Here is a 23,907-nt window from a genome sequence, read left to right on the forward strand (position 1 = left end):
CAACATAAATATATATGTTTACAGTCAAGCGGTAATAAACGCATATGCAATTTCATCTAAAAACGTTCTTAGGACCAGGGAAGCCATAGAGCGACTAGCTGCAGACAGACGGTTGCAGGAAACGAAATTGTAGACTAGATTGCCAAAAGGGCTGTTTACATACAATTTGAACAAGAAAAGGACATACTGAAACCTTTAAATACGGTATACAATGACATCGCTGCGGACATCAAAACACGGATAGACAGGAGGTGGAATAATCTAGCCACTTGTAAAACCGCAAAAATGCAGCTTTAATGATAGCTGCAGATTTTGCAATGAACTAGGAGAGAGGGAAACTCTTGAACACCTTCTATGTTCTTGCCCTGTATTAGCTAGAACCCGAATTAAATGTTTAGGAGCTCTTTAATATGAGGGGTTAGTGATGGTAAATGTCTGCAGTGATGGTAAAATGAAGAATGTCTCTGGGGCAGTGATGGTAAATGTAGGGAAAATTCCCTATATTTGTCGAAAAAGAAGGACAGATTTTTTAAAATTCTGTAAAGGTAGGGAATTTTCAAAAAGGACAGAAAAAATTTTACAATAGCGGGAAATATTAAAAAAGTTCATTAAAAATAAAAAGCCGCAGTAAGATTTCATGCCAGTATTTTTTTCCTTATGGCAGCATACTTTTAAAGCATTAATACGGCAACATTGCCATTTTTTCTTCGTTAGCGCTAACGCGATTTTTTCTTTGCGGGAAAATTGTTAGTTGGCCCGCGATTTTATTTTTAGTTCGAGCTTTTTTATATTTAAAATGTATATATTTTACAGAAATGAGCTACTCCTCTTCGACTGACTCTTCGGAGGAACACCAGGAGAAAAATTCAAGTAACGGAAACAAAAGTTCAATAACAAGTGGCTTGACGACGACAATTTTAGTGGCTGGTTGAAAGCTGTGGCTAACGATCCATTCAAATGCAAATGTGCTGAGTGCGACAAAGTTTTGAACTGCGGCAATTATGATTTGCAGAAGCACGCCGAAGCAAAAACGTACCAAAAAAATATGAAGACAATAAAAAAAGACACCTAAAATAAACAGTTTTTTAAGAAAAAGCCGAGTAATCCAAATGGTTCCAGAAATTTCGAAATAAGATTTAGCATGTTCTTCGCTGAGCATAATGTCGCTCTGCAAGTGGTGGACCGTTTTATCCCAATCTTAAAAGTAATAGTGCCAGATTCTGTCTTGTTTTAAACAGAATTGAAAGTAATGAAAAAGTGTAATTTTTAGTCTTTTTGCTGAATTTTTCTTCATATATGTGTTTATAATATAATATGTGTATTTATATATATTTTTCAAATAAAATTTCTTATTAAAGTGTCTTATAAAGTGTCAAAATAGCACCAAGCCCAAAACTTATGCAAATAATTAAATTTTGACGTTGCAAGTGCCTCATTATAGTGTAAACACAGGAGAAAAATATGTGGGGAATTTTTTAGGGAAAATTTTTTGAAGCGTAGGGAAAAGTAGGGAATTTTTTTGGGCTGTGTAGGGATTTTTCAAAAAATCATTTACCATCACTGCTCTGGGGGTTAGAGCTTCAGAGCTTACTTAGGTTCGCAAAAGACGCAGGCTTATTACAAGAAGCCTACTACAAGGAAACGTAAGAGTCAAGTTCCATCTGGTACCACTAAGGACCAATAGGTCTATGTGATGGCTTTCAGTCAACCAGATCAACACAATCTAACCTAACCTAGAGTTTATCAAATTGTGTGAGATTAAAGGCCTTGGATTAATTGTAGGCGTAATGAATATAAATTCTCTGATTTACAAAATCATCGTAATTGTTAGATCGAATAAGATTTATTGTTTCCCAACGCTTCTTCGTTACTTACTTCTGTTTGCTGCGGATAACTAATTATTCATCCAATGCCCCTATTGCTCGTGAACTCAATTGTATTAGTCATACTGTCCCCATAATTTTTTTTTGTTTGAAGGGCAGCTTTTTTGAATATTTCGAATTTCGTTGCATATGAATTTTCGTTTCATAGACATAGCTCCGAATAGACACAATAGCTCCGGCTCTGAAATTATTTGATGCGGTACCAGCTGGGAGTAGCAGAGGAAGAGAAAAACCTTCTCTGCGTTGGAAAGATCAGGTGGAGAAGGACTTGGCTTCACTTGGTGGCTTTAACTGGCGCCGGATAGCACGAGAAAGAAACGACTGGGCCGCTTTCTTAAACTCGGCCAAAATCGCGTAAGCGGTTATCGCGTAAATCAGGAAGAAGATACAGCGTGTGTGAATCGGTAAAAAGTGCTGTGGGAAAAGCTGATGAATAATATTTTTACTATGGTGTAAAATGTTTGCCAATTTACTATGAGAAATAAAAAATTTTTGACGGCAGTAAATTTTTGAAAATTCCTGAAGGTTTATGCAAAATAAATGATAAAAAATGAAAAATGAAAAAAATTAGAAAATATCTACCATTATTAATTGCAAACTAGGACACTGCACTTAATGGACAGTTGAGTTTTTGCATTAAGAAAAAAACGTTGCCGGCACGTAAGTTTGCTTGGATTTAAATTTCCTTTAAATTTTAAAATTTTATTCACCTCGCAGCTATCAAACATTTTCTCACAACGCTCTTTGTTAACGATTCATAGCGGACAGAAAATCAAAAAAATTAATTTTTCCTCAGACAAGTGTAAGTAGAGCTTGTAAAACATGATAACAACCTCAAACACAACGCAAATAGCTTGACCAAACGAGAATTTTTGTCTTGTTTGACAAGCCGCTTGAATAGGGTATTTGCTCTTAATAAGCAAAATAAATATGTTTGTATATAAAGCTAAATACACACCAGGCAACCGTTGAAGCAACGGTTGCAGCAACGTGTTGCCTTTGTTTAAGAAACACATTGCAACTGTTGCTTCAATCTCAGTATTGTGTATAACTGTGGTGCAGGAAAGGTACAAGCGGAAGATACGTAAAATTAAATTTTTTAAATGATCGACGAAATGCGTAAAATTACTTCTCATATTATAATTGACGAACTTTTGTACGAAAATGAGGAAGAAGAGATGCAACAAAAGAAGAGAAAAATAAGCTGGTCCAAAAATTGGCTTTTAAAAAAATCTAATTTTCGAACGAGAGGCTGCTGAAAGAACTGAAGGAAAATGAGCCAGCGGACTATACAAATGAAGCCCTGTTTAGAAAATGTTGGACTTCGTAAAGGCCAAAATAACGAAACAAGATACCATAATGAGAGAGGCAATATCAGCAGGAATTAGACTGGCAATAACTTTGCGGTATCTTGCAACAGGAAACGCTTTTGCGGACTTGAAATTTTTATCAATTTTATTGTATTCATTTTTTAATTGTTCGTATGCTTTTTTTCTAAAATTTTTATTTTTATATTTTTCACTACTTATATCCCACAGCTCTCTCAAATTTTTATATTTGTTAATAAAATTAACATAATTTTCATTATTTTCAATTGCCATGTTTTCCTTTTTCACTTTATTTTACTCCGCACGAACCTTCTTCTTTGCTTGTGTTCAACGAACTGAACGAGTAAAAGCAGTCAACAATGATACACACGAAGCAACGGTTGCAGCAACCTATCCCAAAAATCAAATTTATTTGATATTTCAGGCAACGGTTGCAGCAACACGAAAATCATTTGGCAACACAGCTACACACGAGGCAACGGTTGCTTCAACATGGCCGAGTTGCTGCAACGGTTGCCTGGTGTGTATTTAGCTTAAGAGGCAACACAGAAAATCTCTCTCTCTCTCTCTCTGGACGTGATGTACAAGGGCGATGAACTAATAGGCCCGTCACAATGCGTCCGTTGCGGCAACAAATTTGACTGAGACCAAAATCGATTATGTGCTATGTGTGATTATGTGTTACTCCATGTACGGCACGTATGTGTATTTTGCTGTCAGTCGAATGCAACGTAAGCAACGATTCCATTGGGACTGTCTATGCTAAAGTGCAATGCGTAAAACAGGCAAAAAATGTATTTTATTAAGTTTTAAATTTTGAAATTAATTCCACTACAATCCACTTTTGTTCGTGTTTTGAATGATTTTATAATGCCTTGTTTAGAAACAACTTGTGTGAACTAAAAAAATGGGCCTGTGCATTGTCATTGGAACTAAGTGACTACCAACTGTTCCTTTCTATGACGAAGAATTTTGCTGATGAAAAATTCGACTCAAAAGAAATTTTGTGTAAATCGAAACGACGGTTTCTATGAGAGAGGCATAATGAAGTTACCGTAATAGTGGCAACAAATAAATCGTATCATTCCAAATATGCTTATTAAATGAAATCCTTCAATATCATGGGAAACAGATGAATTTCTATAGGTATACAAGGTGAAGCCCAAAATAAGCAAGAGAGAGCTAAAATAGAAACGACAGGTCTTTTCTTCTGATAACTTCGAGTTATTTATTCAAAATAGTCCCCTTTGGCCTCGTACAGTGTATGTTTTGTGCGATCTAAAATATTTTCGAAAGAGTGTTTCAGGTCATTGACCGGAATGTCCTTCAGGATGTCGGTACAAGCCTTTGGATTGCTTCTACAGACGCAAAACGTTTTCTTAAAAAAACAAAAAAAAAAAAAAAATAAAATGAGCATCGTCTTGATTTTTGACTTCTTCAAACGCGATTTTTTGGGTGGTGGCTCGTCTGGGGTCTTCCAATCGGCACTTTCACGCTTAATTTCAGGTTCATGTTGGAAACACCACGTTTCACCACCAGTTACAATGTTGTTGAATTCTGAGCAATTCTGGCTCCTCAGTTAACTTGTGCGGATTGAAACGAGCACAGACCTTTTGTAAGCACAAATGATCAGTTAAAATGCTATAAATCGAAGTTTTGGAGATATTCAACTCCGATTCCATGAATTTCAATCATGATTTCGGTTCATTTTTGTTAAATTTACGAACAATTTCTATGAAGTTTTCGATGATTACTGATTTTGGGCGGCCTGTATGTTCATTGTCATTCATGTCCTCACAATCATTTCTGAAACGTGTAAACCACACATGAACTCTGGCACGAGTTAGACAATCATCGCAATAAACTTTTTGCATCAATACAAATGTTTCGGTAAAAGTTTTACCGATTTTAAAACAAAATTTGACATTAACTCTTTGTTCCAAAGTCATTTTTGTACCGATGACTCAAACATACTAACACTTTAGATGCAATAACTTCGCTTCAACTGAACCGAATGTCACCAAGTTTTCTCTGGAAGTTAGCTGGGGATGCAATTTCCAACGCACTAGCTTATTAAAAAGATTATGATTCCAGTCTTGTCTATTTTAGACTTCACCTTGGATAATTGGCCCTTACTCCTTTTATTCGGGGTTTGGCCAACCTCCTCCCCCTGTTTGTGGTGTGCGTCTTGATGTTGTTTCACAAATGGTTTTAAGCCGAGGCCAAATGGTTTTTTGTGAAGAGCTTTTTCATGTCAGAAATACACTGCCTGCCTAGGACTGACTGCTTTAGAAAAAACTTTTTCTATCATTTGGTGTGTGCACGGAGATTAGAACCTATGCACTTCCGAATAGTAGTTACGCAGCAACTCAGTCGACTACGGCGGCCGTGAATTTGAATTTTCTTTTACTTCTATTTATATTATCTGATATATTTGGCCAAGAACTAGACGCAATTCCCTAAAAGATACTAATTTTCATCAACTGAACAACAGCAACAACATGACGAAATCTCATTACGCGGTCGATTAATATTAATATTTCAAGTATACTGCTCGAACTTGGGTATACTAACGAATACGAAGATGTAAGCAAATCACAAAAGGAAACTTTTTTACATGGGAGAATTTTAATTCAGCTGCAGTGATTCAATTGCAAAATTCCGAGTACAGATATTCACTCAATTAGGCACATATCAAAGTGATCTACTTTCTTCAATTCAAGCGTAACAACTGCAGTTCTTGTGTATCTAGTCATCTTTTGAGCGAGTTGTTATTTTTGTTATTTGTTTTCGTTCTTTCATTCCAGTATGGTGCCATAGTCAGTAGTTATACAATTGCTGCCTTACAAGTAAATTTCAGTGATTGCAGTTAATAAATTATTCAGTCTCTCTAACAAAACTTTCTCTATGTATTTCAGACTGAGTTTATTTTCTTGCCATGGCATCTACCCATTTCTGTTCAACATTGAGGGTAATGTTTATTTTGTCGTCGCTGATATGAAATGCCTAAAGACGTTAAATGAAATTCGGAGGCTGCAGCTGGAATTAATGTTTTTCAATTTCCATTAAATTGTATACCACAAAAGCGCAAAATTATATCTTATACAAAAATACATACATGCATATTGACATGTCAACTCATTTAAAAAATCACCAGACATGCCCACATTTGCTGTGTTAAAATCTGTCCAATTCACAGTCAGCATAATTGTAATAATAACTGTCGACTGCCATTCGTATATTGTTTGAATGTGTGTTTGTGAGAAAATGAGATACATATGAAATGAGCAAACTACTTAACAATTCATGAGGCGGTTGGAATTTATGAGAGCACTCATGCATTCCAGCACTTTGTGGCTACCGAAATCGTAAAAAAATATTGTCTACTTTTTGGCTGAATTTCTTTTGATATTGCTTTTATTTCACTACTAAGTTTTTTGATGTTGTTAATTTTTCGCATATGCATGCATATGTATGTGTGCATGTGTACATTTGGTATACTTTTGTTACTGCGGCTGTATGGTTCACAAATGGCAAATATGATTGTCGTACGATTCCATTTGCAAAAATTATAAATCTTCCGTTGGTGTTATTAATTTTGTATTTGCCTGTATTTGCGTTATATTCACTTTGTTGTGAAAAAAGATTTAATTAACGGTATTTAAAATTTTAATGATTCAGTTTTCTTATTAATTTATGTATGCATGCACATATTTATGGATGTACCATACGCATGTACGATTGTAGCTCGGCAAGGGAAAGTAATGTTTTTATTCGTAATTTGAAGAACTTTTACTTTCACTTTCGTGTAGGATAAATTGGCCTCAAGTCACGTTAATGGCCTAATGAAGGTGACGAACATCGTTTTCTGGGTAAACAATTGAACCACCCTTTGCCATCGAGCTCCAGAAAATTCAACAACTCAGCGAAATTGTTGCAAATTGTCCACATCAGTACTCTGTTCTTCAAACAATCGGGAAGAGAATCTTCTTGCAAATCATCAGCTGGGGACCGTATATCCGAAACTATTTATAAAAATTATGCTAAAGGCATACCATTTCAGGCTGATGAATCCAAAACGTTGGACATTTTTTTGATTTTTTGTGTTTTATTTGAAAACAAGTTCTATAAAAAAAATAACGCCTATCATAGATACTAAATTAAAGTGTAACAAAAACCAGCGTAAATTTATACATACTATACATGTAAAGGGTTTTCCAAAACTAACACTCTACAAGACTCTCATCATGTCCGTCCTAACGTATGGCGCAGAAGCATGGACGATGACAACATCCGATGAAGCGACGCTTGGAGTGTTCGAGAGAAAGATTCTGCGTAAGATTTTTGGACTTTTGCACGTTGGCAACGGCGAATATCGCAGGCGATGGAACGATGAGCTGTATGAGCTTTACGATGACATAGACATAGCGCAGCGAATAAAGATCCAGCGGCTACGTTGGCTGGGTCATGTCGTCCGAATGGATACAAACGCTCCGGCTTTGAAAGTATTCGATGCGGTACCAGCTGGTGGTAGTAGAGGAAGAGGAAGGCCTCCTCTGCGTTGGAAAGATCATTATGCTTTACTATAATGAGGGCCTAATAGAATGTAGCGTCAACCCTTACCCTCGGTAAACTTTCAGTGATGGTATGGGCCTGCACTTCTAGAAAAGGAGTTGGAGACTTCGTTTTTAATGATGGGCACATGGATGCTACGCAATATCTTAAGTGCGTATAGATATGAGTTTTAAGGGAGTAAATTTAAATTTTATCAAAATAACGACCCGAAACATAAGGCACTTAACGTAAGAATTCGGCTACATTAGAATTGCGAAAGAGTACTAAACGCACATCCTTAGAGCCCAAATCTCAATACTGTTGAGAATCTATGGGTACACTTGCACAAAGTAGAAAAGAGAAATCCGAAGAACAGAAGAAGAAATGAAGAAAGACAATTGTGGGCAAATATGTAAGATGCTGATTAAGTAAATTAAAAAAGATGTTGAAAGTCAACCCAAAAAATATTAAAATTAATTACAAGGTGACGTCCAAAACCGAAATTATTGAGTCTAAAGGGTCAGTATGTTTCTGTCATCGGTACAAAAATGAGCTTCAAACAAAGAGCTAATATCTAATTTTGTTTTAAAATTGATTAAACCTTTACTCAAACATTTGAATTGATGAAAAAAAGGTTATGGCGTTGATTGCCTATCTCGTACCAGAGTTCGTCAGTGATTTACACGTTTCAGAGATGATTGCCCAAAATCAGTAATCACCGAAAAGTCCATTGAAATTGTTCGTTAATTTATCAAAAAATGAACCGAAATCATTGTTGAAATTGGAATCGTAGTTGAATATCTCCAAACCATCGACTTATCGCATTTTAACTGATCCTTTGGGCTTACGAAAGGTCTGTGCACGTTTCATTCCGCACAAGTTAACTGAGGACCAAAAATTGTTCAAATTTCAACATTCGAAAGACCTCATTAAAGAGGCGAGAAAAGACGAGAACTTCCTAAGTGTCAAAGTGCCGAATGGAAGGCTCCAGACTAGCGAAAACCCAAAAAATCCAGTTTGGAGACGTCAAAAATCAAGTCGATGCTTATTTGTTTTTACGATTCCAAGGGAATTGTCCACAAAGAAGTCGTGCCAATGGGCCAAACCGTCAATGCAATTTTCTATCTTGGCGTTTTGGAGCGTTTGTTCTATCGCATTCGTCGGGTTCGCCCTGAATACCGCGAAGGAGGAAGCTGACGTTTATTGCATGATAATGCACCATCTCATCGATCCACTCTTGTGACTGATTTCTTGACTAGGAATCGCATTTAACCATCAATCACTCACCGTATTCGCCTGATATGGCTCCCTGTGACTTCTATCTATTCGGGAAATTGCATTTGGCCATGAAAGGAAACGTTTTGCGTTCGTAGAGGTCATCCAAAAGGCTTGTATTGACATCCTGAAGGACATTCCGGTCAATGACCTGAAACACTATTTCGAAAAGATTTTAAATCGCGCATAACTGTGTATTGAGGCCAAAGGGGACTATTTTGAATAAATAAACTCGAAGTTATCAGAACAAAACTCCTGTCGTTTCGATTTTAGCTCAGTCTAGTTAACTTTGGACTTCCCCTTGTATATTAATACTTCATTGATTTTTCTTCATTAAACTGTAATATTTAAAAACATTTTGTGAAACTGAAATAAGTTGATTATTTCCTTTTTTATTCATAATTTGAAGTGCGCTTTCGATAATCGCTGACAGTAAATAAATAAAAACATATATTTAAGCCCAGTTTTTGGCTGTAAAAACATTTTCTTTACAAACTGTATTTGGAAATGAAAATTAATGTAGCAAACACTGCATTTGCTGATATTCATGCAATAGGATTTTTTGTTGAAGAGGAATAGAAAATGAATAGTGAAAAAATATTGTTTGAGCCAAAAACTTTGCTCACTTCAAATGGAAATGTTAAGCCACGCAATTTTTTTTTCTATTTAACTGATCCTGTATATAAGGAAATAAATTTCCGACAAAATTTTACTACATGGCTTAGGAAATGAGTCGCCACTGTCATCTTAAACCCAACTATTTATTTTACGCTGTACGAAAATTTCCTTTTTCCTTAACTGTAACACAGTAAATTAATCATTGATAGCCGTAGCTTAAGCAACCATTTTATGAAAAATTCAATAAAATACTAAATTTATCTACGATACATCAAAATTGATTGACCTTAAAGCAAATTAAATACGTTCACATAGGGTGCTTTGCCAAAAGTTCACAGATATACAATATAAACCTTAATATTCTCAACAAGTTTCCCTTTACAACTTCGAACATTTCAATCATGCACGAAATATGAATAAAAGTTCTTTGGTAAATAAATTTGTATACATATGCACATTTTTATGTATAAGTGTGCTAAATTTCTCGGAATATAAAATTTGTCATTGGGCATATTTCCTCTACGATTAAGTCTAAAAAATATGAAAGCAAACTTAATGGCGTGTAACGATAAGCGGCGCGTATTAAGTTTGAAAAGTGGTAATGAATCAGAAAAGAATGCAACAAAAATGTTGGTAATAGCCGATAATGAATTGGTATTTGTTGTTTCTTTTGGGACGCAACACATACAAATGTGATATAAATACGAATTTAGAAAATTGTTGTTGATGGGCCTCAAAATAAATGATTTAAAATTAAAAAAAAAAATTTATTCAAGGTTACAAGAGGCAGTTAATTTTTGTAGCGGTCCTAGTTAGCATTGGCCTCTTTTTTTGCCTAGTTCTTCAATATTGTCCTATTCACTAGCACTTTTGGCTACAGATACTATTATAAATACTTATAAATGGAACACGTACGTCAGTATACGAAGCTTGTGCTTATCACTACCGTGAGAATTAGCTGATAAGATAACTTATATATAATATGTATAGGTGTATTTGGTTAAGATATTGGAGCATAAGTTTCACACACACGCATGTATGTAGGTATGTGAGAGTGTGCATGCATCAGACCGGCAGGTGAATATTGGCTTCTAGCCGAGGTGCAACAACGCCCCAAAATCAGTCTGAATTTTCCGTGGAGTCGTATTGTACGTGGTTTTCGAAAAGGTGCGCAAAGTTGGTGAAATAATAGTAACATAAATTAATACATATTTTTCTATTGTGAAAGTGTTGTTGTCTGATCGAGCTGATAAGCTACAATCGGTTCTGATAAGGCCACATAAAAATATACCTATACAGTTGACAGCAACAATTAAACTAATTGGCCTATTCAGGCAATGATGACCTCATAATGTAGTGAAGTTGTGAAAATATAATATTTTTAAATAATTTGTCTTAATATTTTCTCAATATCTTTTTTTTAACCTCTTCTTTAGTGAAAACACACACATAAACGACTGCACACAACGAGAAAGTGCCATTAAACGAAAAATTACAATTATTTTTTTAACGAACAAATTAAACGAATATATTCATTAGAGTAAAAAAAAAAACAGAGAGCATATACATTGACACTTACAAAATGCGTTTCAAAATCGTGCTAGCTTTCACGCTAGTCTATACTTTTGTGGCTTTAGTCATAGCGAACGAGAATTACTCATCGGAACTCGACAATGATGTACAAGTGATTGACCCAAATCTGAAAGCTTCTAAGGATGCTGAATTTGTAGAAGTAGTGCCGGAAATTGTGCAAGAACAAGCGAAACCTACACCCAAACCGGTTACTACAACTGTGTCGCCAACAACAAAGGCAACAACGCAAAAACCGAAATCAGCGATGGCGATCGCTCCACGCGCGGGGAACTTTGTGACCCCAAGAAATATGACACGCACGTTTTTGCAAACAGCAGGAGCATTAAAAGTTAGCGAAGACTTCTACCTCGGCGAGTTGGGTCTCGATGTGAATAGTGACGATGGCTACGATTGGTGTAAGTTAAAGAATTTTTAATTTTCGTAAATAAATATCTATTTATTTAATTTGAACATAATTTAAGAAAATTCCACTTGTTGGATATACAAGGTGGCACACAATCATCCAATTTTGTTTTTGAATAACTTTTTTAATAAATAAAAAAGCCAAGTAATTTGGGTAATGGAAAACTTCATTTTGACCTTTACGCATTGCTTATCTGTTTGTATACTACATTCTAGTTCACAAGTGTCAAATATGATTGACGTATGATGCCTTTTGAAAAAAAAATGTAAATCATTAGTTAAGGTGATTAATTTTGACACTTTCGATTGCAATTTAAAAACAGACAAGCGAGGGAGCGCATAAAGGTAAAAAAAAAAGATTTTCACGACTCCAAATATTTTTTTTTAGTAAACAATTGATTCAAAAATGTAATTGAATGACTAATTTTGCGGCACCTTGCATTTTCGGATACAACTTATATGGCGGCCTTACACTGAATATAGTTATTGTGAACGCAAACAGCAAAAACTGGAATTACTTTTCGCAAAAATAAAATAAAATATAACAATTTTAGTAAGTCTGTCACAGTTCAGGGCTGAATTAAGAATGATAGAGAGCATAAAGCTATGAGGGTTTCAGGAGGAGCCTGGTAAGGTTGTAATTCGGTATTGGAGTACGCTTGCAAGTACGAGTACTTAATTTTTGTAAAATTTCCCGGGTACCTAATAATTGAATGATCGAGTTCTCAAATTGGCAAGGCTAATAGAGATGAATAGTAACTGTGTATTGCATCAGTTATTTTATGTTGACATACATTCCATCTACTTATAGATTAAAAAAAAAACTAAAATTTTATCGTATTATTGCTAAAAAGAGAAAATGTAAGCGCGTTCCCACTTAGAAATTTATCGAGTCACTAAACATTGAAATTCAATAACATTTAAAGTTATTCAGTCTATGATTTTAGTCCTACAGATCAGATAACAAAAGAAGAATAAAACTAATACAGATAAAGTTATAAACAGGCAAGTTTTTTAATTTGCTTCCGATTGAATTGCATTGTTTTTTTTTTTAATTCGGAAGCTCGAAAGTGAACTACAGAACCTGCCCGAATGTGTGTGAATTAGTACAGGATTTAAATATAAATTCCGACAACGAAAAATTAATATTTACACACTTCGAAAAATCGGGTCGAAATAGTGGTAGTTAACTTTCGAAGTCCGTAAGTAAAATGACAAAGATGAACGTAGAGACCTATGAGAAAGTAAAATGGCAAAGATGAACGGACCTGTGACAGATATTAAAGAATATATCCCCAAGATCAAGACCAACGATTCTTAATTTTGTTGCATTCCCTTAATAATTTTATCCGTATGTACATAAATATGCCAGCAAAGTGTGGTGGTAACTTCGTACACTACCTCAAATTCACCAGAAATGAATCATCGCTTACTCATCCCTAGTTGTAAAAATAAATATTAAATAAACGATTGCTGGCACATATGCATCTACATTCCCACATATATAGTAGGTACTCGTGTATTCATGCGTTTGCCAACTTAGTACTTATGACTATCTTATCGTCAAATTTGTGTTAGCAATATTTACACAAACTTTTTTCTCCCAACAACCTGTTCATCGTAGTGTATTGGGTTGCCTAACTGTAAAACGGACGCCACATTTGTCTTTAGGTTTTGGTATTTTTTCCGTTAGCGTTCGTTAAGATAAGATAAATGGAGCTATTGGAAGAATAATGCCAAAGCTTTGTATTCACTGCATACATAGTTAGTTGCTTTTCACATAGAAGTTTATCGCTTGAAATTTTATAAAGCAAGTGCGGCAAAAAATGTATAGAGTGAAAATTGCGCAATTTATGAGGGGAGTATTTATTTCAAAGAATATCTTAAACCTCCATGCCTGTTAAGAAGGGAGTACAAATAAACGAAAAAGAGGTTGAGGCTGATTGGCTTCGACTTTGTCAGGGCCGTAAGCTTAGTTGCCTGCAAGTTGCATTTGTTATAGGGTGAAATCCTCGTATACTAACTACAAGTAAAAAAAATATTCTACATAAATGAATAATCCTATGAAATAGGGAAACTATTTTTGTCTGGAATTAAACAGATTTCTACTCTTTGAATAGCTTCGGAAGGATATTCAGGAATCTCAATTAAGTGAAAGCTAATATATACTTATAGAACTGTCAAAATCTTCAAAGGAAATTGAAAATACCCTGTCATGCTTTGAACAGGTCTCCATTGAAGGGATGATGATGAGAAAAAATTCACTCTAAACCACGCTGAGTAGTGATCTAATAATGGGAGGGCTGCTAATTACACATGTTTTGAGATGGACAAGTAAAAAAAAAAAATACCAGTCTAACGGTTAGACGCGATAGAAGTGAAACCTTCCGTAAAACAAACTGAGAGAGAATGAGACGAAAGCAGCATTAGGGGCGGGATAATTATAGGTTCATTATAATATTGCTATAAAGTTCATATTTTATTTTCTTCATTTTATTATTATTCATTCTCAATGTTTTCAATTTCAACAAATGATACGAGTGGCTTATGATAACTAAAATATGATACAAATGCTTTGGTTTCGATGTTGTCAACATATCTTTGAAATACCGCGTCAATGGTTGTTTTTGATCGTGTTGTCGATTCAGTGCGATTGTTACACATTTTTAAATTGAATGTTGTATTGAGAAAGTCAATTGAAGGAACCGCTGTCTCCAATGCAAAATTTACGTTAAAATCGCCACTTAAAATCATTGGAACTTTATCGTAATCTTTTCTAAGTATCTGCGATACTTCTGGTGTATACTTTATTAAATTTTCGTGAATGAATTCCGTGATGCTATTTATTGATTTTTTTTTCTGTCGATATTCACGACACTTTTCTGCATTATTTTTCGGCATAATTGCGGTAAATATTTAAAAATGAAAATATTTACGAATATAAAAATACACACGCGGTTGCTATTATGAGCGTCCCCAGCAAAACCTGCGTGACCGAAACTCTAACACAATTACATTTTTTTGAATGTTACAAACACATATGCACGCAGGTTTTGCTGGGGCGTGACCGAAACTCTAACACAATTACACATATGCACTCGTATTTGTTTGAAAATCGACTTTTTTTTTTAGTTCTCCGTCACCTTTGGAAAATGTGTAAACAGTAAGCAAACTTTATTCATAAATTTTTCCTCATTTTTGCATCAGTAAAATTAAGCAAACGCCGTAGCCGAATGGGTTGGTGCGTGACTACTATTCAGAATTCACAGAGAGAACGTCAGTTCGAATGTCGGTGAAAACACCAAAATTAAGGAAAACTATTTTTCTAATAGCGCTCACCCCTCAGCAGGCAATGGCAAAACACCGAGTGTATTTCTGCCATGAAAAAAAGCTCCTCATAAACATATCATAAAATAAAATAAAATAACTGTATAAAAAAAATTTTTTTCTTGTGATTCGAACCAAGGATTTTGGATCGGAAGCTCACATTGCTAGTCGTTCGGCTACCGCGCCATGCTGTCGGCGCTGGCCTAAAAGTTATTTAGTTCGTCGCTATGTTTATATCAACATATAATATAACGCTTCGTAGCCAAGAGTGTCGCTTTTTTCGTTTCACTTTTTCTCAAATCACTCCCAACGATTCTAAAGAAGTTTTCACTTCAAAAAATATTTATAATCTCAAATGGCTTTATTCTTTTTCAAAATATTGTCCGTGAAGATCAATATACTTAAGTATGCCTTCTTTACACTAATCGACATGCGCTTTTTTGAGCGGTTGCCCAATTACAAGATATTCAATGTGCACATTTTGAAGGCAAAATGTTCATGCAGTATTGAATGTATGCATTGCTCATGCATATCCCCCAATTCAACGATATGTCCCACAAAATGTAATATTAACTCACGCTTAGCCCCTATTTTTTTCTAACACGATTATCGGTTTTGTACGACCTTTACGAAACTCACCCTGTAACGAAATGCGAACACGATTCGATTCGAATCAGCTGCGAAATACCGGTGATCGGTATGGCGTTTTACAAGGTGAAGTCCAAAATAAACACGACTGGCGTCATAAAAATGTTTTTGATGGCGCCATATTTTTAATGAGTTAGTGCATTGGAAGTTGCATCCCTAGCTGACTTCCAGTCAAAGCTTGGTGACGTTCGGTCCAGTTAAGTTATTATGAGTTTCGAACAAAGAGCTGATATCAAATTTTGTTTTAAAATTGGTAAAACTTTTACCGAAACATTTGCATTGATGAAAAAAGTTTATGGCGAAGATTGTCTATACCGTTCAGCCAGAGTTCATGAGTGGTTAACACGTTTTAGAGATGGTTGTGAGGACATTCCTAAACGACAATGAACATACGCCCAAAATCAGTAATCATCGAAAACTCTATCGAAATTGCTCGTAAATTTAACAAAAATGAACTGAAATCATCGTTGAAATTCATGAAATCGGAGTTGAATATCTCCAAAACATCAATTTACCGCATTTTAACTAATTAAAAAAATTACAAAAGTTGAAAAAATTTAAATACAAATTAAAAAGTATGTTTAAGAAAAAAATGATTCGATTTTTATTGTTACGAGTACTTTTTTTCCGAAAAAAGTCCTATAGAAAACATTTATTTTATTTTCTCTTATATTTGCACAAATAAAATTTGAATTTTGAACCCTTGTAAGCAGGCGTTAAAAACTATGATTGAGTATTTTGTCCAATTACCTAATTTTGTTAAATTTGTTTCGGGGATTATTAGTTAGGTTTAGTTTTCCGCTTAGTTTTCCGTTGGTTGTCAGCCTAGCATACTTATACACTTTTACTTTTTGTTGCCATTATCTATAATCAAATAACTTTATCTACGTACGGCTAAGAATGCTTAAGTGTTGCAATAGTAGCAATATGTTGGCAGCTCTTTTGTTTCAGTAAAAGCAGAACTTTAAATAACCCTATGTTTTTGTAGTTACTCATATGTTTGTGATAACTCAAAGTTATTTTTTGACTGCTGATATTATCAATTGGTGGAAATGGTTAGGTATTAAAAAGGAAATAAGTTAACCCATTCTCTAAAATTAGTGCATTGTTCATTAAAAAAAAACGCTTTAACAAAGTACAGAGTCTATCAAGTGAGAGTCTATTTTTTTTTTTTAAGTGAAAACTTCTTTAGAATCGTTGGGAGTGATTTGAGGAAAAGTGAAACGAAAAAAGCGACCAACTTGGCTACGAAGCGTTATATTATATGTTGATATAAACGTAGCGACGAACTAAATAAAAATAACTTTTATTTTTTCTTGTGATTCGAACCAAGGATTTTGGATCGGAAGCTCACATTGCTAGTCGCTCGGCTACCGCTCCATGCTGTCGTTGCTGGCCTAAAAGTTATTTAGTTACGAAGCGTTATATTATATGTTGATATAAATAATTTTTGTGAGCGTGTAATTCTCAAAAGGTTTATTAGGTTTATTATTTAAAATCTATTGACTAGGTAGTGTGATATCTGTTCTTATCAGCTTAACATCTGATAGATCCTCCATCGGAGGACAACAAATGTTAAACTGATTTTTGGAAATGGGCGGGGTGTTTTAGGAGCTTGCTCTCCACCTCTGCCACGGGTTGGCGCGGTATTGCAGTACCGCCGAGATTTCGACCTTGAATAAATACAAGAAGAAATATACTAATATACATTTAGCTTTGGTGGGAAGAGACATAAATTTTTATATGAATACAAGTAGACGAAAATGGATTTTTTTTTTTTTGAAATTTGCATTGTAGGCCATTTCTGATTATTTATTGAAAACAGTTTTTTTTATTAAAATTGATTATAGAAGAAAATTGAATTTTTTCCAAGGTGAATTCATACACTAAGCTAAGTAAAACGTTTCTTAATTCAATTTTGTGTTGACATCCAAATGTACACGGCGGAAGAAAAAAATAACAAATCAGCTGTGTTATATTGCTACCACCTTCAAAAGATTCGCCTTGATTTTTCATATAAAAATTATAAATATCATCACTTGTGACAACTGTACCCAGTCGGTCGACAGTGTGTGAATCATCTTTAAATTCTGCAAGAATACCCTAACCTGCGCAGCGCACAGTAAAATCGACACAAAGCTGAGCGCAGAGCACAATTGTACAAACACACTAACGTACATACATACATATATACGCTCGAATACATTTTCTTACTGTGCTCAGCCAAGGCTGGTAGTCATGCACTGTGGCGATATGAACGCACAAATGCACATACACAGGCACGAACATGAATCAAACAGCTCGCCGTGTTTAAGTGAATCAGTATAAATATTTCGTACATTAATTTTTGTGAGCGTGTAATTCTCAAAAGGTTTATTAGAAAATGTAATGACAAGGTAGTTTGTTGGTTGTGTATGGTTATCGCTTCTCGGTCTTATGGCTAAGATCAAAGTGTAGTTTAACATCTGATAGATCCTCCATCGGAGGACAACAAATGTTAAACTGATTTTTGGAAATGGGCGGAGTGTTTTAGGAGCTTGCTCCACCTCTGTCACGGGTTGGCCCGGTATTGCAGTACCGCCGAGATTTCGGCCTTGAATAAATACGAGAAGAAATATACAAATACATTTAGCTTTGGTGGGAAGAGACATAAATTTTTATATGAATACAAGTAGACGAAAATGGAAGAAATTTGTAAGTCTGTTTCTTCGGTCCGTTTGGGTATTTTTTTTGACAACATCGAAACCAAAGCATTTGTATCATATTTTATCTATCATAAGCCACTCGTATCATTTGTTGAAATTGAAAACATTGAGGATGAATAAAATAAAATGAAGAAAATAAAATATGAACTTTAGAGCAATATTATAATGAACCTATAATTATCCCGCTCCTAATGCTGCTTTCGTCTTATTCTCTCTCAGTTTGTCTTACGGAAGGTTTCACTTCTATCCCGTCTAACCGTTAGACTGGTATTTTTTTGTCTACTGTCACAGTTTGATGGCGTCTCTTTTGATAGATGCTAAATAGAAAATCTGCCGTATAAAAATAACTATAATACACTACTCAAAGGGTGGATCTGTGAAAGCAAAATTACACAAAATCATGGACAGTTTCGGCCGTTATAATCATTTAATAAAGCTCGAAAAGAAAAAGTTTATCGAAAATTTCAGTCGGCTGGCTCGGTACGGGATATAAAAGTACCTGTATGCATAACGTGCCTGTACGTAGTCTAAAGACTACACTTGCAGTTAGAGATTTTTGAAATTCAATTTCTCTGAAAATGCTGTGTATGATTTAAAAAAAATCACGATGCTACATAACCTCAAATATATAAGTAGTCCAAAATCGCATTTTTTACACTTTTAGGTTAAAATATGATAGCTTGGAAACTTGAGTAACCAAATCAATTATGACCTCAACTTTGTATTCAGTACGTCGAAAACTTTTGGATCAGCGTATATTTTCTGGTTATGTAGAAATGCCCTATAAGGTTTACCCTTACATATGTCCAAGGATTGCCTTTTATATTTTGCCCCTTTACAACACTTCGTGTAATCGAAAAATTTGGTATTTTTTTAGTATAAACTTGGGGACCACGTTTTCACTTATGAGCTTTATTTGTTCCTTTTTCAGTGAATTGAAAAATTTATCTCGTTCAAAATATGAAATTCACTCATGAAAATTTCCACGTGGGTTACCTATACCGGTGTACATGGATCAACTTACCTCGATTTTTGAAATTGAAGCACCACACTTAGTCACTGTGATTTCGATTTGGAATATATCCATAAAGTAATTTAATGTAGTGAATGGATGAATCAAGTCGCTTTAATCACAGGACTTAATGAAATTGTTTTTTCACACTGTTTCCCATTCTCAAACACTTTTTCTTTCATTTTTGTAAGTTGTTATAGAAAGAGATTACCATGGAATAGTTAATAAGTTTTAAGTATGTAAAAGGTGATAAATTTATAGGTATCGGATTTTGAAGGTTTGATTTATACGTATCGGAATTGAAATATAATAACGAAAACTCAAATTGATTGGCCAATCTTTATTGTTTTTGTGTAGAAACATTCACATCATATTAATTTTTTATAGATAGTCCCTTTCAAATGTTGGTCGTAACTGCGCCGTAAATCGGTCATCCGTAAATACCAATTTTGAATGACTCGCTGGAGGACTTCGGTCAGTATCTCGTGAATAACTTTAGTAATGTTGATTTCCAATGCCTCAATCGAAGCTGGTTTATCCACAAGGCATTTAGACTTTATATATCCGCACAAATAAAATTTTAAAAGTGTGATATCACACAATCCTGGAGGCCAATCTCCTGGTCCGAGACGAGAGATAAATTGCTCACCGCAACGACGACGAAGTAAATCCATTGCTTCATGGGATGTATAGCAAATAGCGCCGTGTTGTTGGAACAAAATGTTGTGGAGATCATGGGCTTAAATTGCCGGGATTAAAAAGTTGTTTATCATGGCGCGATAGTGTTCGCCGTTCACTATTACATTGGCGCCAGCCTCGACTTTGAAAAAATATGGGCGGATGATTCCTCCAGCCCATAAACCGCACCAAGCGCGTCAATGGATGTAATGACTGTTCTTGAATGGCTTCGGATTGCTCTTCAGCCCAAATACGGCAACTTACGGCAGCCATTAAGCAAAAAATGGGCCCCATTGGAAAAAGTACCTCCAATCTAATCACCCTTTATATATTCGATAGCATATCTACATACATAACACAACATACGTAGCACACGTACAGTTCCATGGCTTTGAAAACAGTTTTTGCCGTTTCCTCGGTCTTTATGTTGCAAAATATTTCACGCTAAAGATTTAATTCCACCTGAACTTCCTCAAAATTTTCCCTATAAATCAGCACTATAAAAAATTTGAGTTTTTTTAATTAAATAATGAGTATACCTTTACGTTTTAAAAATATCTTGTGTTTTGGATTGCGAATTAACGAAACTAAGAATGCTACTATATATACATTCTGTCAAAAAAGTACCGGGAATTGTTCAATAAAACGCAAAATAATTGTTTAATCATCAAAATTTATTTTGTCGCATTCAAAATAGGCTCCATTCGAAGCAATACACATATGCCAACGATTAGTTCAGTCATCAAAGCACATTTTAATCGATTTCTCCTTAATGGCCTGTATCGACTCAAACTGGCGTCCGCGGAGTGGCAACTTCTCGGCCCTTTGCAAAAGCCTTATACCACTCGTATACCCGTGTTTTTGATAAAGCATACTCGCTAGAGGCTTTCTGCAACATTTTCAACGATTCGGCACACTAGATCCCGTTCAAAACACACAATTTAAGACAAATTCTTTGCTCGATATTTTTATCCATACTGAAAATCGCAGAGCAGAACTGCGGTTGACTGATAGAAGTAAATGTCAAAAACAAGCTAATTGACAGATCGCGCTCAAACTCTGCGACACTATAGAAGACAGTTGTACCAACATTCCGGCAAAACAAATTTAGACATATGAGTAACGCGCGCCTTTTAAATGAACAATTCCCGATATTTTTTTGTCAGAATGTATATACAGCCTATAGTACATGAGGTGAAACGCTTATTGTTTCTTGGGTTTTTTATAAATAAATCCATTAATTTCACCTTACTTCTTAGCATTATTATATAATTTTTTAAATTAAACTTCGGTATTTTTTTGGATGAGAAAGCACTACATCGTGGCCATGCCTCGTTACCGTTAGTGTAAAGGCAAACTGCATAATATTCTTGTTTTAGCCTATATTATTTTTATTTTTTAGATAGCATAGTTTTCGACCAATGATTGAATGTCTTAATTTTTATGTCGTGCTAAATTTGATAAAAGAGGCCCCCTTAGTTGGTATCGAAATTCCGTGGCGGTTGAACCTAAAATATTTGTACATATACATATATATAACACCTATGTATATCTGTTAATGTGTGGCAGTAACCGTAGCCAAATCTGTTAATGTATTCTTTTGGTAATACTTTACCTTAAAGGCAGAGCAGTGAATTTTAAATAAAGATGATTTTTCTTATTGGAATATTTATATTTATTTTTTTATTTATATAATATAAGTATTAATAAGTTAAATAAATGTAAGTACTAAATAAGTTGCTCTTACATAAAACATATAATAACTTATTTTCAATTTTCTTTTTAACAATTTCAATCTATTTATTAGCGTACGCTTCAATATTTCCAGAAATAAAGACAATGAACTAATTTTCTCGACACTTCTTTTATGCTCTGTTTCCTTGTTCTTGTTGGGTTGATCAAAAAATCTACCTGCCGTTTGGTCTTGAATCATTAATCATTAGGAGTGAAAAAAAAAACGAACAAAAAAAACCCTAAGCTTAATGACTCACTATGTATATAAAACCACGCTGACTGCTTTCTGTTCACCTCTGCCCGTATCATTCAGTCTTCTTAAGTTTCCAGAATATTAACCGTAAACAGAGTGTCTGACCGCAGGATATGCGGAAATGCGGAAGGAAGTTCGGTTTTCTGCAGCGGATGTTCACTTGCAACTTTATCATTAAATGCAAGCCTCAGTTCAGCTGATGGAAGGGAAATAAGTAAAGTAGTGCAAAGTGGTTCAAGTAAAGTGTAGCACTTTCACAAACAGAAATCTCTGCGCTTCATACACCTAGTTTGTCATGCTTTGCTGTAAATTTTAGCAATTTTTTATGTTTTGTTGTTAGTTGAATGTAAAGTTGGTTTGAGTCAGATATATGATATTAAAATCCAGCAACAGAGTGTCTAGCATTGCAGTTAGGATATTTGCAGGGATTATTTTACTGGCATAAAAACTCATTAACAACAGAGGCAGCCAAAAACTAAATAATGCTCAAACTGTATTGAATTTATTACTTTGCGGAAAGAGAACAGTTTAGTAGATTTATATACATATATTGTATAATATATATATATACATATATATAATTGACGCTTACACCCTTTTTGGGTGTTTGGCCTAGCTTTTCCTCGTATTTGTGGTGGGAGTCTTGATGTTGTTCCACAAATGGAACAGTTTTAAGCCGACTCCGAACCGCAGATATTTTTCTATGAGAAGCTTTTTCATGGCAGAAATACACTCGGGGACTTGCCATTACCTGCCCATTGGTGACCGCTATTAGAAACAACTTTTTCTTAATTTCGGTGCTTCACAGAGATTAGAACCAACGTTTTCCGAATTCCGAATGGTAGTCACTCACCAAGCCGAATGGGGCCGCATGGTTTGCCAGGGAAAATCTGCTGGTGAACATACATATATCCCACTAAATAGTATACACAACTAGAAAATCCGGGAAAATACTTGTGAAAAAGTCCTTGGCGATTTTGTCTCTTTGAAAAATCATCGGTTCAGCTGCAGACAAGTGCCACATTTAATTTTGTTTGTAGCAAATTTTGAATTGGTTTTTTTCTTGGTTCCATATTCGAGCCTCCTCCGAATTGTCTATGCGCACGTACTATCCCTTAACTAAAATTTTTTTTTGAATATTTCGAAGGTTGGTCCTTAAGATAAATTAAAAAAATTTTTTTGCTTCTATGAACAGTATCTGGAAGATTGGTGCCCTAACCACTTTGTTTTTTTTTTTTTTTTGTTGGGACAACTAGGAAGTGCAGCACTCAGACATTAATTGAGTCCATTGTACTACACTTGGATTCCCTTTTAATTTTCTTTAAATCTACCCGATCTCCGAAGAAATCTGAGTAGATCTTGTAGTGCCAAGGAGCCAAGATGGTCGCTTCTTAACACATCAGTACCAAAGACCTCAAACCTGATTCGAGCGAAGGCGGGGCAGACACACAGGAAGTGGTCCGCCGTCTCATCCTCCTCTTCACAAGCTGGGCAGAGTACACTGTCTGAGATGCCCAACCTTTCCATGTGATTTGCCCACAGAAAGTGGCCCGTCATCAGTCCAACCAGCCGTCTGCACTCCCCTCTGCTTAATGACAGAAGGGTTTGCGACAGTCGATCGGATATGACAGGTAACATCAGTTTTGTCCATCTGCAGCCTCTCTCAGCCTGCCAAGCTCGCTTGTGGGTGGTAGTTACCCATTTGCTAACCGTGGCCGTGATGGCCGCAGAGGGGAGTGGCAAAACGGGCTTGGGCCAAAGAAGTTGGCCTCAGAGCCCATCTTAGCTAAGGAGTCAGAGGTCTCGTTACCCGCGATACCCACGCGTCCCGGGACCCATGTTAGCATCAGGCTATTATGTCTACCGACATAGTTCAGCCTGGATTTACAGGACTTGA

The 23,907-nt window shown here is 35.3% G+C and overlaps 1 protein-coding gene, 1 non-coding gene and 1 pseudogene across 2 annotated transcripts in view; all 3 read left to right on the plus strand.

The window, feature by feature from the left end:
- Positions 1-10,798: 10,798 nt before the first annotated feature.
- LOC129251554 (protein mesh) overlaps positions 10,799-23,907 on the plus strand; it is a 67,062-nt gene continuing 53,953 nt past the window's right edge. The window contains exons 1-2 of the mRNA XM_054890842.1: positions 10,799-10,834; positions 11,095-11,646. Coding sequence (XP_054746817.1) covers positions 11,241-11,646 — 406 coding nt within the window. The 5' untranslated portion in view covers positions 10,799-10,834; positions 11,095-11,240. The remainder of the gene's footprint in view (positions 10,835-11,094; positions 11,647-23,907) is intronic.
- Positions 17,116-17,310, plus strand: LOC129236657 (U2 spliceosomal RNA). Its single transcript, XR_008581704.1, has one exon. It is a non-coding gene; the product is annotated as a U2 spliceosomal RNA (small nuclear RNA).
- Positions 18,049-18,230, plus strand: LOC129236665 (U2 spliceosomal RNA; annotated as a pseudogene).

The sequence above is a fragment of the Anastrepha obliqua genome, chromosome 1 (genome assembly GCF_027943255.1).
Source record: "Anastrepha obliqua isolate idAnaObli1 chromosome 1, idAnaObli1_1.0, whole genome shotgun sequence".
Lineage (NCBI taxonomy): Eukaryota > Metazoa > Arthropoda > Insecta > Diptera > Tephritidae > Anastrepha > Anastrepha obliqua.